The following is an 18,410-nucleotide window of genomic DNA, read 5'->3' on the forward strand; positions in this document are numbered from 1 at the left end:
CCACTGACGCTTCTCTACACATTGGAGAGATGAGGAGAAAAATAAAGACAAAGGGGCACGTGAGTACTTCATTTACCTTCAGTACTGTAATGTTCCAAGCAAAGCTCTCAGTTGCTTTGTTGAGTTTTCTTCCTTTCAAGCCTTCTTTTGCACCCAGATTATGAAGTTCCTCATGGAACTCCATCCCTTTAAAAAGAGAACATAAGCCAATTCTTTGTATAAATTTCAGAAAAATAGGCATTTTATTGTGAAAATATTATCAGTAAGAATGTAATTTCCCATTTCTGTCCTCATAATTTCTAAATCCCAAAATTGAATTCTCCTTCTCATTCTGTTCGTCACCACCAAATGGCTATCCTTAAAGGAAAACTAAAAATAATCAGTGCATTAGATTAAATTAGATTTTAAACAGCAAGGGGCCATAGACAAAGACGTGAAGTTAAGAAGCAAATTCTTCTAACAGGTGTCATCCATCTTGTTTGTTCTCTGCCTGGTTTTTATATAAAATGGTGTAATGTGTGAATGGCTACCATATGTGAAGGATGCACATATCTTACTTTGCCTTATGAACCATCCATATGGCTTGACAGTAGGCCTGGAGCCCACATAGATAACAATGGTAATTAGTAAATGTTGAGTAAAAATAAAAAGTCTTTTTAAAATAACATTCCTGGAAACACCCAAATGTGTCAGATTTGGGAATGGCCTTAAAGTTATTTTTAGCTAAACCATTCCCCCAAGCTTGAATACTATAAAAAACATCACCATCATCTGTCTCTCCAGCCTTTGTCTTAGCACCTCAGAGATGGGAATCACACTTTCTTCTGGAAAGCTCATTCCATCTTTGGAAAGCTGTGACTGATATCAAACCAGTCTCTCTCCCTGAAACTTCTACTCCTTGGTGCTAGCTAGCTTCAGAACAACAAGGTCTAATCTCTGTTCTACAGTACAGCCCTTTAAATATTTGAAGAAAGATGTTGGATAAAGTCTACTAGAGTTTTCCCGTCTCCAGATTAAACATTCTAACATGTTTCAGCTTATTATAATTTCTCTTTAAGGATGACATCCAGGAACATCGTTCTCAAAATGGGATTGAAGTTGCCCACATGACGTAGGGTTTTACCAACACCTTCCTAGTTCTAGTGACTAGGCTTGTATTAATGCAGCCTAAAACCACATTAACTTTCCTGGTGCTAACATCACAAGCCCAGTACATAGTAAGAGCATGGCTGCAGAGCCCAGACCTACACTCTGGCTCTACCACTGACTAGCTACGTGAGCATGGGCGAATCCCTGAAACTCTCTGCCATTAAGTCTCCTCAATGGTGCAATGGTGATAACAAGAGTATTGACCTCATGGAATTGTGTGACAATTAAATGAGTCAATACATACAAAACTCTCAAAGTAGTGCATGGTACATAGGAGCATAATATAAGTATTTCATATTGTTATTATTTTCGTGCTTCCTGTCAATGGAAACATCTAAGCCTCCAGATCAGTAGTGAAGAGCACCATTTTCAAAGTTTGGTCTGGGTTCAAAGGTCACCTCTACCACGTGTTGATATGGGATTTGGGGTAATTCACTCAATCTCTCAGAATCTCAGATGCCTCATCTCTAGATTGGATATAATGATGACTACATTGCAGAGTTGTTATGAGGACTAAATAACATAGCGTGTGTGCTTAGTGTATCATATGCATATATATCAAGCAACTGTCAGTGTCATCTTCCTTATTGCAATCACTAATGCGTGTGTGTGGATCAGGGAGAACATGGATCCAAGAGAGATAAAAGTACTGGGGTGTGGATGAAGTGAAAATAAATAAACACAGCAATGTGCCATCAGAGACACGTGGCCCATCCCATCCTTAAAGAAGGAACAAATCTAAAATGAGGACTAGTAAATGAGGCAAAGGCCTAGAAGGTTAACAAGATTATGGTTCAAAGTGTAAAAATAAAGTGTTTCTTAAGGGGCAATGTGAAACCACAGTTTCCGTATCAGTAATAAAAGGCTTTGATAGGTTCCCAAATCACAAAAGTAAATTCAGAAACCCTCACCTCTCTAGACATCTTCAGATACCCCCTCTATATACACACAGACCACCTACCTACTATCACGTAGATCTCTTCTGTACTAAACAAAGGCTTCAGTGTAACTCAAAGTATAGTTAAACTTTAAAAGTCTGCCATAAGTCATCATTATGGTTTCTAAAAGAAACGGGGGCAAGGGAAAAGGTTACCTGCTTTCTGACACTGCACGATCTTTTCCTGGACTGTGTCTGCCATTTCTATGAGAAACCGGCTCTCTTGGATCATCTGTCACAAAATAAGCATTAAAAAGGTGGTTGTCAGAAATCCTTAAACTGGCACGTTGGAAAGACAACATAAAGACCCACATGAAACTGCCAGTAATGGGGCGCCCTGGCCATAACCACAAGAGATGGGAGAGGGAAGGATGATCTCTGCTCCAAGCCCCATCCACTCTAACACCAGCTAGAGTCACCTACCTTATGGTTGCTCCACTTATGTAATATGCCTGGCACACCATGGGTGCCAAATCAATAACTTTTGAATAACTGCATACACACTTTTTAAGTCCCAGATCACATTCATGAACACCTCTTATGTTATCCCCTCGCCCCAAAGTTACTGCAACATCAAGGCAAGTGGTACTGGAACAACAGCAATGAGATATCAGAACAGGGAATCACCTAGTGATGAGGTAAAGAACTACAGGACACATCGGTGAAGTCAGCAAATTGGATTTAAGTGGCGCAAAGATGGTGGAGTCCTGGTCCTTCGTCGGGAAGGGCTCCAGCTCCATTGGCAAGAATGAACTGTGGGTCATATTCATCAGCAATTCCACAGAGCTTGTAGGCAACAATACTGAAATGGTGTCCCTGCCCTCCACATTTGGGTAGAAAGAAAAAAGACCAAGAAGTAATTAATATACTGAGTGAAGTAGGGAAAATAGGACAGCTGTTGGAGAGATGAAGAAAAGAGAAATCTGTATGTGAAGGGGGAAGATGAGAGTAGGTAAAGAGGTTGTGATCAGAAAGACAAGGGATTGGGGCCATTCTGAAGAAGTGACTAAAGAAAGGCACCAATAGGCAAACACTTCCTGAATTTCCAGCCACTCTTCTACTCCTAATAAATGCTGTCCCTTTTAATCTGACTACTCCATGTTTTATCTGTCTGGCTCAATAATCTGAAGAGAGTTCAAGGCAGAATCCAAAGTGGACATAAAAAGTCTTGAGTAAGACATTCTTCATAATTAAATGCTGTTGTACACGATTGTAGTTTTATACAATCACTTTCAAATATAAAGTTTATGACTACAAATCTTCAAATGGAAAAGAACATTTGAATCATGAATTTTTAGTGCCTAACAACTCTACAGAAGTAAAATCAAATCATTCATTCATTTAACAAATATCTACTCAGCAGACACTGTGTGTAAGCACTGTAGTAACTACAAGGGGTATGATACATGGATGAGCAAAAACAGACACATTTCTATCTCCATGGAGCTCATAGTCTAGTAGGGAAGTCTACTCAAATGATTAAATGACACATAATTAATTCAACCAAACTTCAATTACTGATAGTTTCTGCCTAAAATGATAGTTTGAAGTGACTTATTTGGAGGGCTAAAGTGACTATTAAAACCATAAAACTAGACACCCAAGAAGGTCTAAGCTGCATCAAACTTTTTAACCGCATTAACTCTTTCAACTCCCAAGAGGAAGTGGAATGTTTCTGAATAACAGTTTCTCAAATGGTTACGTGTAGCCTGAGTTACTGCAGCTTCCAAGTGAATGAAACTTACAGGTGAAGAAAGATTTAATATAGGGAATCTGATTTAGTCTTTTCTAAGCTTAGCATCTACCCATGCAGCATCAATTAAGTTTTTATAATACTTTCAAAGTTATCAGATGTTCCAATTGGTCAGATAACATACAAAATGTTTTCATAAAATTCAAGCAAGGGAAACATTCATAAAGAACAAACACATTCTGTGACTTTACCATGAGCAAAATAGCCAATATACTGCACAATTTTAGAATCATTTTATTTTTAAGGCTAAAAGAATCTTAGCTATCAGGACCACACCCTTAATTTTGTGAAAAAGGAAACTACTTATAAGAGTTAAAATCCTTGGAACTAATGGAAAATTAGTTCCATTAAAAATGGAACTAATTAGTGATCAAACTGGAATTAAAATCCCGGTTTCCTGGCATCCATTTATTTTCATGAAAAAATAGCACCCTCTGAGTTTGTCTAGCCTGGCCATGCCTTCATACATTCAGTCTTTTGAGCCTGAAATGTAGCTTTCCAAAGTCACCTGACCCAGTCCATCAGTAATAACATGAGGCCATGACCGTAATCAATCTACTTCAACCAGGTTCAAATATGTCCTTTTTAAGAAAAACTCCAAAAAGTGATAGCATTGGTAATTTCCTTTGATAATATCTTGACTGACATTCATTTCTCTTGGTTTTGCTCTCAGTGGAGAACATATGATACCATTATCTGATTAAAAAAAAAAGAAAAGAAACTCTATTGATTTGTGGCCACCTTTTTTTTTTTTTTTTTTTTTTTTTTTGCAGTATTTTACTAAATATCTCCTCAGTGTTGAGTACAAAAGGAATATATTTCCTACATCCAAAAATGCCACAGCCTTTTTGTGAGAACCTGAGAAGGAAGTGTCCTCTTCGCCAAGGCTAACTCTTCTACCTCGAGTTCCAATCTCACCTTTCCCTCTTCCCTTCAAGAACCCATTCCTAATGAGCCCTTCTTTATTCATCTACAATTTCTACCTCTCCCCTGGTTTTTCCCTTTTCCATACAACATCTCCTACCTTAAAGTAAGCAAACAAAAACAATAACAAAATATGCTTTTGGCCTTCAGTGGTTGTCCTCATCAATGCTTCCTTAAAAAACTAGCCCATGCTCATTGCTTTGACTCTTGCGGGACTCCACTGAGACCCCCAAAGTTTGGCCTTATCAGAGATTACTCCCTGGCCAATTCTCAGTTCTCATTCTTGCCAGCTCAGCAGTTGACCCCACTTTATATCCCCAGATTCATCTATCCATTTTCATATCTATCCATCGATATCACCTTTTCCTTATCTTATTTTGTGATACTTATTTCTTCTAGTATTAATTACCCACACATGTACACAACAGATCACTTCTCAAACCTATCATGGTCTTTTTTGAAATATAATCTTTCTTTTTGTCTCTAGTCTTTTTTCCTAGGTTCTCCATTTTTCTATAACTTTACATGTTCTTTTTTTTTTAAATGTTTATTTACTTATTTATTTTCTTATTAGTCATCCATTTTACACACATCGGTGTATACATGTCAATCCCAATCTCCCAGTTCGTCCCACCACCACCCCCACAGCACGCCGCTTTCCCCCCTTGGTGTCCATACGTTTGTTCTCTACTTCTGTGTCTCAATTTCTGCTCTGCAAACAGGTTCATCTGTACCATTTTCTAGGTTCCATGTATATGCGTTCATATATGATATTTGTTTTTTTCTTTCTGACTTACTTCACTCTGTATGACAGTCTCTAGATGCAACCACGTCTCTACAAATGACCCAATTTCGTTCCTTTTAATGTCTGAGTAATATTCCATTGTATATATGTACCATATCTTCTTTATCCATTCGTCTGTCGATGGGCATTTAGGTTGCTCCCATGACCTGGCTATTGTAAATAGTGCTGCAATGAACATTGAGGTGCATGTGTCTTTTGAATTACGGTTTTCTCTGGGTATATGCCCAGTAGTGGGATTGCTGGGTCATATGGTAATTCTATTTTTAGTTCTTTAAGGAACCTCCATACTGTTCTCCATAGTGGCTGTATCAATTTACATTCCCACCAACAGTGCGAGAGGGTTCCCTTTTCCCCACACCCTCTCCAGCATTTGTTGCTTGTAGATTTTCTGACGATGCCCGTTCTAACTGGTGTGAGGTGATACCTCATTGTAGGTTTGATTTGCATATCTCTAATAATTAGTGATGTTGAGCAGCTTTTCATGTGCTTCTTGGCCATCTGTATGTCTTCTTTGGAGAAATGTCTATTTAGGTCTTCTGCCCATTTTTGGATTGGGTTGTTTGTTGTTTTAATATTGAGCTGCATGAGCTGTTTATGTATTTTGGAGATTAATCCTTTGTCTGATGATTCATTTGCAAATGTTTTCTCCCATTCTGAGGGTTGTCTTTTCGTTTTGTTTATGGTTTCCTTTGCTGTGCAACAGATTTTAAGTTTCATTAGGTCCCATTTGTTTATTTTTGTTTTTATTTCCTTTAGGAGGTGGATCAAAAAAGATCTTGCTGTGATTTATGTCAAAGAGTGTTCTTCCTATGTTTTCCTCTAAGAGTTTTATAGTGTCCGGTCTTACATTTAGGTCTCGAATCCATTTTTTTTAAAATTAATTAATTAATTAATTAATTTTTGGCTGTGTTGGGTCCCCGTTTCCGCGCGAGGGCTTTCTCCAGTCGCAGCAAGCAGGGACCACTCTTCATCGCGGTGCGCGGGCCTCTCACTATCACGGCCTCTCTTGTTGCGGAGCACAGGTTCCAGACGCGCAGGCTCAGTAACTGTGGCTCACGGGCCCAGTCGCTCCGCCGCATGCGGGATCCTCCCAGACCAGGGCTCAAACCCGTGTCCCCTGCATTGGCAGGCAGACTCTCAACCACTGCACCACCAGGGAAGCCCCTCGAATCCATTTTGAGCTTATTTTTGTGTATGGTGTTAGGGAGTGTTCTAATTTCATTCTTTTACATGTAGCTGTCCAGTTCTCCCAGCACCACTTGTTCAAAAGACTTTTTCTCCATTGTATATCCTTGTCTCCTTTGTCATAGATTAGTTGACCATAGGTGCATGGGTTTATCTCTGGGCTTTCTATCCTGTTCCATTGATCTATATTTCTGTTTTTGTGCCAGTACCATATTGTCTTGATCACTGTAACTTTGTTGTATAGTCTGAAGTCAGGGAGTCTGAGTCCTCCAGCTCCGTTTTTTTCCCTCAAGACTGCTTTGACTATTCGGGGTCTTTTGTGTCTCCATACAAATTTTAAGATTTTTTGTTCTAGATCTGTAAAAAATGTCATTGGTAATTAGATAGGGATTGCACTGAATCTGTAGATTGCTTTGGGTAGTAGAGTCATTTTCACAATATTGATTCTTCCAATCCAAGAACATGGTATATCTCTCCATCTGTTGGTATCATCTTTAATTTCTTTCATCAGTGTCTTATAGTTTTCTGCATACAGGTCTTTTGTCTACCTAGGAAGATTTATTCCTAGGTATTTTATTATTTTTGTTGCAGTGGTAAATGGGAGTGTTTCCTTAATTTCTCTTTCAGATTTTTCATCATTAGTGTATAGGAATGCAAGAGATTTCTGTGCATTAATTTTGTATCCTGCTACTCTACCAAATTCATTGTTTAGCTCTAGTAGTTTTCTGGTACATCTTTAGGATTCTCTATGTTTAGTATCGTGTCATCTGCAAACAGTGACAGTTTTACTTCTTCTTTTCCAATTTGTATTCCTTTTATTTTTTTTCTTCTCTGATTGCTGTGGCTAGGACTTCCAAAACTATGTTGAATAAGAGTGGTGAGAGTGGACATCCTTGTCCTGTTCCTGATCTTAGAGGAAATGTTTTCAGTTTTTCACCATTCAGAATGATGTTTGCTGTGGGTTTGTCATATATGGCCTTTATTATGTTGAAGTAGGTTCCCTCTACACCCACTTTCTGGACAGTTTTTATCATAAATGGGTGTTGAATTTTGTCAAAAGCTTTTTCTGCATCTATTGAGATGATCATATGGTTTTTCTTCTTCAATTTGTTAATATGGTGTATCGCATTGATTGATTTGTGTATATTGAAGAATCCTTGCATCACTAGGATAAATCTCTCTTGCTCATGGTGTATGATCCATTTAATGTGTTGTTGGATTCTGTTTGCTAGTATTTTGTTGAAGATTTTTGCATGTATATTCATCAGTGATATTGGTCTGTAATTTTCTCTCTTTTTTGTAGTATCTTTGTCTGGTTTTGGTATCAGGGTGATGGTGGCCTCATAGAATGAGTTTGGGAGTTTTCCTTCCTGTGCAATTTTTTTTTTTTATGTATTTATTTTTGGCTGTGTTGTGTCTTCGTTTCTGTGCGAGGGCTTTCTCTAGTTGTGGCAAGTGGGGGCCACTCTTCATCACGGTGTGCGGGCCTCTCACTATCGTGGCCTCTCTTGTTGCGGAGCACAGGCTCCAGACGCGCAGGCTCAGTAATTGTGGCTCACAGGCCCAGCTGCTCCGTGGCATGTGGGATCTTCCCAGACCAGGGCTCGAACCTGTGTCCCCTGCATTAGCAGGCAGATTCTCAACCACTGCACCACCAGGGAAGCCCCTTCCTGTGCAATTTTTTGGAAGAGTTTGTGAAGGATGGGTATTAGCTGTTCTCTAAATGTTTCATAGAATTCACCTGTGAAGCCATCTGGTCCCGGACATTTGTTTGTTGGAAGATTTTTAATCACAGTTTCAATTTCATTACTTGCGATTGCACTGTTCATATTTTCTATTTCTTCCTGGTCCAGTCTTGGAAGGTTATACCTTTCTAAGAATTTGTCCATTTCTTCCAGGTTGTCCATTTTATTGGAATAGAGCTGCTTGTAGTAGTCTCTTACAATACTTTGTATTTCTGTGGTGTCTGTTGCAACTTCTCCTTTTTCATTTCTAATTTTATTGTTTTGAGTCCTCTCCCTCTTTTTCTTGTTGAGTCTGGCTAATGGCTTATCAATTTTGTTTATCTTCTCAAAGAACCAGCTTTTAGTATTATTTATCTTTGTTATTGTTTTCTTTATTTCTATTTCATTTATTTCTGATCTGATCTTTATGATTTCTTTCCTTCTGCTAACTTTTGGTTTTGTTTGTTCTTCTTTCTCTAGTTCCTTTAGGTGTAACATTAGATTGTTTATTTGAGATGTTTCTTGTTTCTTGAGGTAGGACTGTATAGCTATAAACTTCCCTCTTAGAACTGCTTTTGCTGCACCCCATAGGTTTTGGATCGTCGTGTTTTCATTGTCATTTGTCTCTAGGTATTTTTTGACTTCCTCTTTGATTTCTTCAGTGATCTCTTGGTTATTTAGTAACGTATTGTTTAGCCTCCATGTGTTTGTATTCTTTACGTTTTTTTTTTCCCTGTAATTGATTTCTAATCTCATAGCATTGTGGTCAGAAAAGATGATTGACATGATTTCATTTTTCTTAAATTTACTGAGCCTTGATTTGTGACCCAAGATGTGATCTATCCTGGAGAATGTTCCTTGCACACTTGAGAAGAAAGTGTAATCTGCTGTTTTTGGATGAAATGTCCTATAAATATCAATTAAATCTATTTGGTCTATTGTGTCATTTAAAGCTTGTGTTTCCTTATTAATTTTCTGTTTGGATGATCTGTCCATTGGTGTAAGTGAGATGTTAAAGTCCCCTACTATGATTGTGTTACTGTCGATTTCCTCTTTTAGAGCTGCTAGCAGTTGCCTTATGTATTGTGGTGTTCCTATGTTGGGTGCAAATATATTTATAATTGTTATATCTTCTCCTTGGATTGATCCCTTGATCATTATATAGTGTCCTTCCTTGTCTCTGGTAATATTCTTTAGTGTAAAGTCTATTTTATCTGATATGAGTATTGCTACTCTAGCTTTCTTTTGATTTCCATTTGCATGGAATATCTTTTTCCATCCCCTCACTTTCAGTCTGTATGTGTCCTTAGGTCTGAAGTGGGTCTCTTGTAGACAGCATATATATGGGTCTTGTTTTTGTACCCATTCAGCAAGCCTGTGTCTTTTTGTTGGAGCATTTAATCCATTCACATTTAAGGTAATTATTGATATGTATGTTCCTATTATAATTTTCTTAATTTTTTGGGTTTGTTTTTGTAGGTCTTTTTCTTCTCTTGTGTTTCCCACTTAGAGAAGTTCCTTTAGCATTTGTTGTAGAGCTCGTTTGGTGGTGCTGAATTCTCTTAGCTTTTGCTTGTCTGTAAAACTTTTGATTTCTCCATCGAATCTGAATGACATCCTTGCCGGGTAGAGTAATCTTGGTTTTAGGTTCTTCCCTTTCATCACTTTAAATATATCATATATATTTATATCATTATATAAATATATCATATATATATATATCAAATATATCAAGCCCTTCTGGCTTGTAGAGTTTCTGCTGAGAAATCAGCTGTTAACCTTATGGGAGTTCCCTTGTATGTTATTTGTCATTTTTCCCTTGCTGCTTTCAATAATTTTTCTTTGCCTTTAATTTTTGCCAATTTGATTACTATGTGTCTCGGAGTGTTTCTCCTTGGGTTTATACTGTATGGGACTCTCTGTGCTTCCTGGACTTGGGTGGCTATTTCCTTTCCCATGTTAGGGACGTTTTCGACTATAATCTCTTCAAGTATTTTCTCGGGTCCTTTCTCTCTCTCTTCTTCTTCTGGGACCCCTATAATGCGAATGTTGTTGCATTTAATATTGTTCCAGAGGTCTCTTAGGCTGTCTTCATTTCTTTTCATTCTTTTTTCTTTATTCTGTTCTGCAGCAGTGAATTCCACCATTCTGTCTTCCAGGTCACTTATCCGTTCTTCTGCCTCGGTTATTCTGCTATTGATTTCTTCTAGTGTATTTTTCATTTCAGTTATTGTACTGTTCATCTCTGTTTGTTTGTTCTTTAATTCTTCTAGATCTTTTTTAAACATTTCTTGCATCTTCTCGATCTTTGCCTCCATTTTTTTTTTACGAGGTTCTGGATCATCTTCACTATCATTATTCTGAATTCTTTTTCTGGAAGGTTTCCTATCTCATTTCATTTTGTTGTTTTCCTGGGGTTTTATCTTGTTCCTTCATCTGGTATATAGCCCTCTGCCTTTTCATCTTGTCTATCTTTCTGTGAATGTGGTTTTTGTTCCACAGGCTGCAGGACTGTAGTTCTTCTTGCTTCTGCTGTCTGACCTCTGGTGGATGAGGCTATCCACCTTACATGTTCTTAATTCCCTTTCAAATTGAGTAGTGAAAACTAAACATACAGCTTTTAATAGGATTATACCTATGGAAAATATAATACTCAAGTATCAGAAAATAAATTTTAAAACTTTATTACTTATTTGAGGCAAAATAAATTCAGAACCAAAACATACAACAAACACTATGATTCAAGTTCTCTTCAAAATCTTCCAAGTAAATATTTGTTAACCCCATAGTGTAAGAAGTTTGTTTTTCCCATTGTCTAATAGATCACTTCATAAAGAGATAGTCAAGTGTGATTTAACCTTCAACATAGAAGATTATCCCCGAGGATAACTTTAAAACCTTTAGTAACAAAAGTCATAACTTTAAAACACCTCATAATTAATATTCTCAGAACTTAAAATCGTTGCTCATGTAAACTTTTGTCATAAGAGCATTTGATCCTCTTCTCTATGGTAACAGTTTCCATTGTATTTAGAAGAATAATTTTATTCTATTTTCTGCAGTCAACTTTCAATTCTTAGTAGTTATAGAGAAAACAAATTAGATGGATGGCTGAAATGTACCAACAATTCCAAACCACATTTAAATCAACAACTTCAACCTTTCTCCCCAGCTAAGTAATTTATCTATGTTGTTAGGAAGGAAAAATGGTTGATTTGAGTTTCATCTCCTTCCTAGATCTCTATAGATTCTGACGGAAATGAAATACAAAGTGCTAAAGCCAACGAGAGAAGGTGAGAAGCATGTCTTCAGATAATCCCCCAGCTGGGTAGTCAGTAGACAGCCAGCCAAGGCTGGATTGACTCAGTTGATAGAATCTGGCAGCAGCCTGATTTACATATCTGATGTCTCAGCCTGAGCTCCCAGTTGCCTTTGCTGTTATAGTAATACAAAGAGCTTTTCTTTGGTTCTGTCACATGAATATCTCCTAATGCATCTTATTTCCTAGCCACGGCTTTGAATCTAAAAGAATAGAGGACTTACCCAGATAAAGGTTGGCATTACTTTAAGCATTAGATGTGTCCTGAACTGGGGAGTGTAAAGTTCTCAGTTAAGATCAAAATCATTTATTTAAAACAAAAACTTTACTGAAGGGAACAGTAATGCTTTTACTCAAATGTAGATTAAATTGTCTAGCCTGTGTGAAAAAAAACTGTCTTCCCAGCTCAATAGGGAGTTTGACTAATTGCCTAGGATCATTGCAGAGTCAATGTAACTATTTAATGGTACTGAAAAGATGAGATTTCATCAAATCATGACTCAGAAACCTTCCATAGATGCCAATTTTATCCTGAATTACATCTAAGTTCTTAGAACCACAGAACTTTACATCTAGAAGTAACCTTAACAACCATCTGTCATGGACAACCCCATTTTACAAATGAAAAAACTCAGCCCCATTGACTTACCTTAAGCCACATGGCCAGTTAGTGGAAAAGTTTAGACTAGAACTCAGGCATTCTTGAGGTGCAGGCATTATAAACTGTTCTGTGATGCTAATATTATATTAGAGTGTAGAATTCCTATTTCAAGTGCAAGTTGGTGATAAACATTTTATACCTTAGAATTGACCAAGTAGAGCAACATGAAACATTTTTGCCATGACTGCTTCCCCCTCCAAGTCTAACTTGCAACACACATGAACCAGTATAGATATTCTTCCTATGAAACCGAGTAAGCAATGTACTTACTTGTGTCCACTGTTTTTTCAGGAAGGAGTTATCAAATTTGGAAAGGCAATCATTTAAGAATATGTAAGTCAAGAAAAAGTCAATCTGCTCTAGATGTATTAAGAAGACTGAAATAATTAATCTATCTCTATCTTCCTTCTAATCAAAATGCTGGGTTTTAGTTTTTAGTTCTATAGTGGCTCATCTGTTCAAATTGTTTAAAATAAAACTTGAATTTTATTAAACTTGGTACATTTTAATATCTGATTGTTGTTACAAATACATTTGCTAAGTAGAATGAAGATAATTTCCCTTAATTTTTAATTTACTTAAACATTTTAAATCAGATGGTTAAAAAGCACTCTTGATAGATGGGCATCTTTTGGTTTTAAGCAAAGTCAATCCTATAAGACTGCTAATTTTTGGTGAAACAGGAACATATATAAGGTTAGAACATGTGCAAGCTTACTGGAAATCCACTGCCTTTGGTGTATGCGATGAAGTAAGTATTCTCTGTCCTGGAACCAGCTCTGAATCACATTTCCTAGCCTGATTTATAATAGAGCAGGACAGGGGAACTCACACAGGGCAGGCCAAAGGACCTCTGTCTTCACATCAGTAATAGGATCTACTGCATGAGCAGCTTTCTGCATAAAAGGATCATTTTACCTTTTCTTTTCTCCAGTTGTTCTGTTTCCAAAATATAGTTGTCAGCTATATCTTGAGTAATCATTAGAACTGTTTGTTTTTATCCCACTATGATTAAAATTTAGTTCATTCATAAAATTACCAGGTGACTAAACTTCATGAACTTTCTCCAGAATTTTCAGGCCAATTTGACGATCTCACATTGCCTTAAACTAAAACTGTTTCAAGAGCTTGAATATTCAGGAATGCAAAGCAAACTTTGAGGATGCATGCACAATATTCCACAAAGGAGCCCCCCTGAGATACTTACTTATTGATGCATCTGTGATATCCTGTGTCCTTGGGACCCTGGTACCAAGTGGAAATGCTGCCAACTCTCAAGATGCTGACATTTCCCCCAATATACAGAAAATGTATCACAAGACATTGCCACACCCAAGAGTAAAAGAAGTTTCAATGCACTAAGTGCACAACACCTTGTTTTTAAATAACCAGCTCTAGTTGAGCACATGCCAGTGAGCTGTTCTTTTTTTTCCAGGTTCCATTACTACACAACACAACGTACTTTTTAAAATGCAAACTAATATAAAGTTTCACACAAACTTCATAAGGAGAGAGAATGATGGAGAGAGAGTGCCTTTGACTTAATTTCAATCTAAATTTATTTCAGTAAGTAAAACTATATTGGGGGACTGTTTACAAATTTTTCCCATCCTGAGAGAAGAGACTGTATTTAATCCAGCCATTATGTTTGGCTTAATTGTGATACCGGCCAGTGTATTGATTCCATTGCAAGAGTGATAAAAGATACTGATTGGCTCTTTTCGCTAGATTCCTAGTCATGCTAACATGATCAACTGTTCTCCAAATCACACAACAGAGGAAAAGCTTAAATAACCCTTGACTCATGTTCTCTAGGTTGCTTTGATTTTATGTTCAGAAAATCTGTCACTCATATCATAGCAAAGTTTTAACTTTTATGTTAATGTTAAATAATTCAGCACAGCAGTCAACTTCAGAGAATGCTTTGGGTGTATTTTTTACAGTTGCAATCCCCTGTAACTATTCCACCTCTGATTGCTATGTTTAAAACACTAGCTACCCAAAAGTGTTCACATTAATTTAAAACACTTAAGAGGACCAAAATATGTTAGGCAATACTTCTTGACTATGCATGAAAAATTAGGCAGGTGAGAACAACAGAAAAGTAAAAATTCAGGTATCTAAAGAAAAAATATACAATGTTTAGACAAGATTTTTCTTTCAAAACTATTTGCAAATAAAATTCTGCTGAGCACTGGGTGAGATGGGGTGAAAGTCGGGGAGGGGGTATAGCATATTACAAGTCACTGTGAAAAGTCCACCATGAGGACTCAAGGTCCTTAGGCTCCAGTTCAGGACATAAAACATCATCTGGTTCACTGTCTGAACACTGTGTGACTCTGTCTTTCCCCTTTTTAAGTGTAAATCTCGCCTTCCTATCAGCATTTCCCATTCCTCAAGGACAGAAATTTTGCTTCATACCATTTCTTTCCTCCAGCAACTTGCATAGTAGTGACATGTGTGCAAAATGTGTTTGTTGAATTGACTAATCAAAAGCCTAAAGACATACACAAAATGATACATCAAAAGAGAAACTGTTGTGTTACAAGCGGCAAATATACATGCTCCCATCTCATTTTACTTACATTTCTCTTGGTTGAAAGAGCTGTCATGCTTTGCACTATGGCTATTTGTGCTGATACCTCTCTCTGTTTATTCATCTCTGTATCGCACACAATCTACTAAAATTCTTTATAGTTGGTATGAGTTGAATGCCGTGAATAAAGTCAATAAATGAATTTTTTCTTAAAGTCAGTTTTGCAAGAGGTTAGGACAAAGGGCTGGACTTAGGTTGATGGAGAGGGAATTAAGGCTAGGAAGTCATTTGAGGTGGTACAGAATAGAAATACAAAGGATGGAGAATGAAAAGTATGTGGCAAATAAATCAGCTTGACTGAAGGAGAAGGTTCAAATAGAAGGAAATGGGAGATGAGAGTGGCAAAACAGGCAGCATGGTGGGTGAAGGCTTTGCAAGGCTAGTTAAAAATCAAAAATAGAATCTGAGGATGATTATTCCCATTGTTGAATTAGAGAAAGGTAGAGACTAGATGGAGGACTAGTCAGCCTATTGAAAAATTCAGGTGGGAGGAGAGGAGAGCCTGTTGAGAACCTTGGCTGTGTCAATGTAAGGAAATGGATACACATGAGAAATACAATGACGAAAGAAGCAGTAGCTCTCGTTGATATTGAATTGTAAATAAAAAGACCTTATAGGATAGCCAAAACATATATATATATATATATATATACACACACACACACACACACACACACATACACACAATGGAATATTACCCAGCCATAGAAAAGAATGAAATAACGCCATTTACAGCAACATGGATAGACCTAGAGATTATCATACTAAGCAAAGTAAGTCAGAAAGAGAAAGACAAATACCATATGATATCACTTATATGTGGAATCTAAAGCATGACACAAATGAAGCTATCTACGAAACAAAACCAGACTCACAGATATAGAGAACAGACTTGTGGTTGCTAAGGGGGAGAGGAGCTAGGGGTGGGAAGGATTGGGAGTTTGGGATTAGCAGAGGCAAACTATTTATATATAGGATGGATAAATAACAAGGTCCTACTATATAGCACGGGAAACTATATTCAGTATCCTGTGACAAACCATAATGGAAAAGAATATATATGTGTGTGTGTGTATGTATCTATGTATGTATATATAACTGAGTCACTTTGCTGTACAGCAGAAATTAACACAACATTGCAAATCAACTATACTTCAATAATTTTTTTTTTTTTTAAAAAGACCTCGGGACTTCCCTGGCAGTCCAGTGGTTAAGACTCTGCCTTCCAATGCAGGAGGTGTGGGTTCGATCCCTGGTCAGGGAACTAAGATCCCACATGCCATGGGCTGCGGCCAAAAACTTAAAAAAGGACCTCATTGGAGTTAATATATATAGAGAGAAAGAACATTTGAAAATCACTTGGAGGAATTGAGGACCATTGGCTTGGTGTTATCTTTTGCAGGGGTCAGAAAAGGAAAAATGAATACCTAGGGAACTAAAACATGAACCCAGTTTTTGACCTATTAAATTTCTATTGTTTGTTCTTGAGACACCTAGGTGATGTCCTGTAATCAAATGTAGAAGTGTGACTAAAGTAAAATTTTAGGGCTGAGGCTAGAGATGGGTTTTGAAAATAATGTACAATGTCCGTGCATTAAAAGCACCACTGTAGAAGGAAAAAAGTCTAACCTAGCCAAAGAAATTTTGATAGTGTTCTACTGAAATTGCAATGTATTTCCCAATGTAATCACCCACCGTTACAACCTTGTGTTCAATGATGAGGAACATAAGCGGATCACCAATGATCCACTTGTAAGCCAGATTTGGACCTTACCAGGTCACCTGCCCTGACTGTAAGCTACTGGAGCACAGGGGCTGCTGTACCTCCCACTGCATGAACACAGACGGCTGCCCAGGGGAGAAACTCAGTAAATGTTTGTAAAATTAAACATCTCCGTTCCTGGCTCTAGCACTAAGCAATTCTTTCAGTAACTAACTTTTATTTTTAACAACCCCAAAGTTAATCCTAAACAAAAAAAGAAAACCTTACCTTTTATTTGCAAAACATAATTATACTACTTTAACAGCCTTAAAAGACTTAGCAGTGATGCTATGACCTACATTACCTACCTTGGTGGATATTTTCTTAGAGAACGTGAAAAATCTAGAGTGGGGAAGTGACGCTTGCTCTTTCAGAGACCAGATCTCCACCCCCGCCCCACTCCCCCCCACCTCCCCCGGCAAATCGCGGGGCAATAACGGGACAAGTCACTTAGAAATGGCATTCTGATTTTAAATTAAGGTTTGGGGAGTTTCTGAAAAACTGTCTGATGACCACAGAGCCACCAAAATGGCACTGCGGCAAGGAGTCTACCACCACAGCTCTCCTCTGTGTGTCTTTAGCCTGGGAAGGAGACATCAATTCCATCTTCAATGTTTAGACCCTGTTCTACTTGCTTGAGTTATTGATTAATAATGTTCCCAGTTTGCTTTAGTGCTTTTCAGAAGCTGTCACTTCCCACCTCTGGCTGTGACATGTATTTGATATATCAATCAGGAAAGTCACCTCTGCTTTTGTTGCCCTAAATATCAGCCAGGCATTTACGTAGCTACATCCCTATTCAGAGCATTGAGGGAGATTGTAGACAGGGATGCTCTTCAGTAAAATTGCAATTATTTGAGCAACTTCACCCCCACCTTACCCAGACTTGGGGAACACTCTGTCATTAGGATCTCTTCCTTTCCCCAGGTAAAAAACTGCCTGTAGGACAGGATAGGTTACAACCATCCAAAGGTACAAATTACTGATAACCCAATGTGTTACTACTTACTGAGATGTTTTTGCATTTTTAAAGAGATTAAATGTCTTAACCCTAAGGAATTTATTATAATTTTGAAATTTCAACCCGTAAGCAGATAGAAAATATATGTCTTAAATAAGATATGAGGGCTTCCGTGGTGGCGCAGTGGTTGAGAATCTGCCTGCTAATGCAGGGGACACGGGTTCGAGCCCTGGTCTGGGAAGATCCCACATGCCACGGAGCAACTAGGCCCATGAGCCACAACTACTAAGCCTGCGTATCTGGATCCTGTGCTCCGTAACAAAAGAGGCCACAATAGTGAGAGGCCCACGCACTTGCCGCAACTAGAGAAAGCCCTCGCACAGAAACGAAGGCCCAACACGGCCAAAAAATAAATAAATAAATAAATAATTTTAAAAAATAAATAAGATATGAAATGGGGGTGGGGGGTGTCTTCTGAAATTATGCCATGTAAATAAATCCACTCTATTATGGATATATTTGTCTTTTGATTCCTTCATACCAACACAGATACTATAATTTTAATTTCAGTATAAGATGACTTTTAAGACTGAATTTCCAAAACCCTCTAGAGGAAATATTTCCAAATATTAAA

The 18,410-nt window shown here is 37.7% G+C and overlaps 1 protein-coding gene across 1 annotated transcript in view; it reads right to left on the reverse strand.

The window, feature by feature from the left end:
* Nucleotides 1-18,410, reverse strand: part of PLCL1 (phospholipase C like 1 (inactive)) — a 353,594-nt gene that overhangs the window by 44,067 nt on the left and 291,117 nt on the right. The window contains exons 4-5 of the mRNA XM_068544718.1: nt 2,243-2,318; nt 77-186 (exon numbers count right to left, since the gene is read on the reverse strand). Of these exons, the coding sequence (XP_068400819.1) occupies nt 77-186; nt 2,243-2,318 (186 nt within the window). The remainder of the gene's footprint in view (nt 1-76; nt 187-2,242; nt 2,319-18,410) is intronic.

Source organism: Eschrichtius robustus, chromosome 5 (assembly GCF_028021215.1).
Source record: "Eschrichtius robustus isolate mEscRob2 chromosome 5, mEscRob2.pri, whole genome shotgun sequence".
Lineage (NCBI taxonomy): Eukaryota > Metazoa > Chordata > Mammalia > Artiodactyla > Eschrichtiidae > Eschrichtius > Eschrichtius robustus.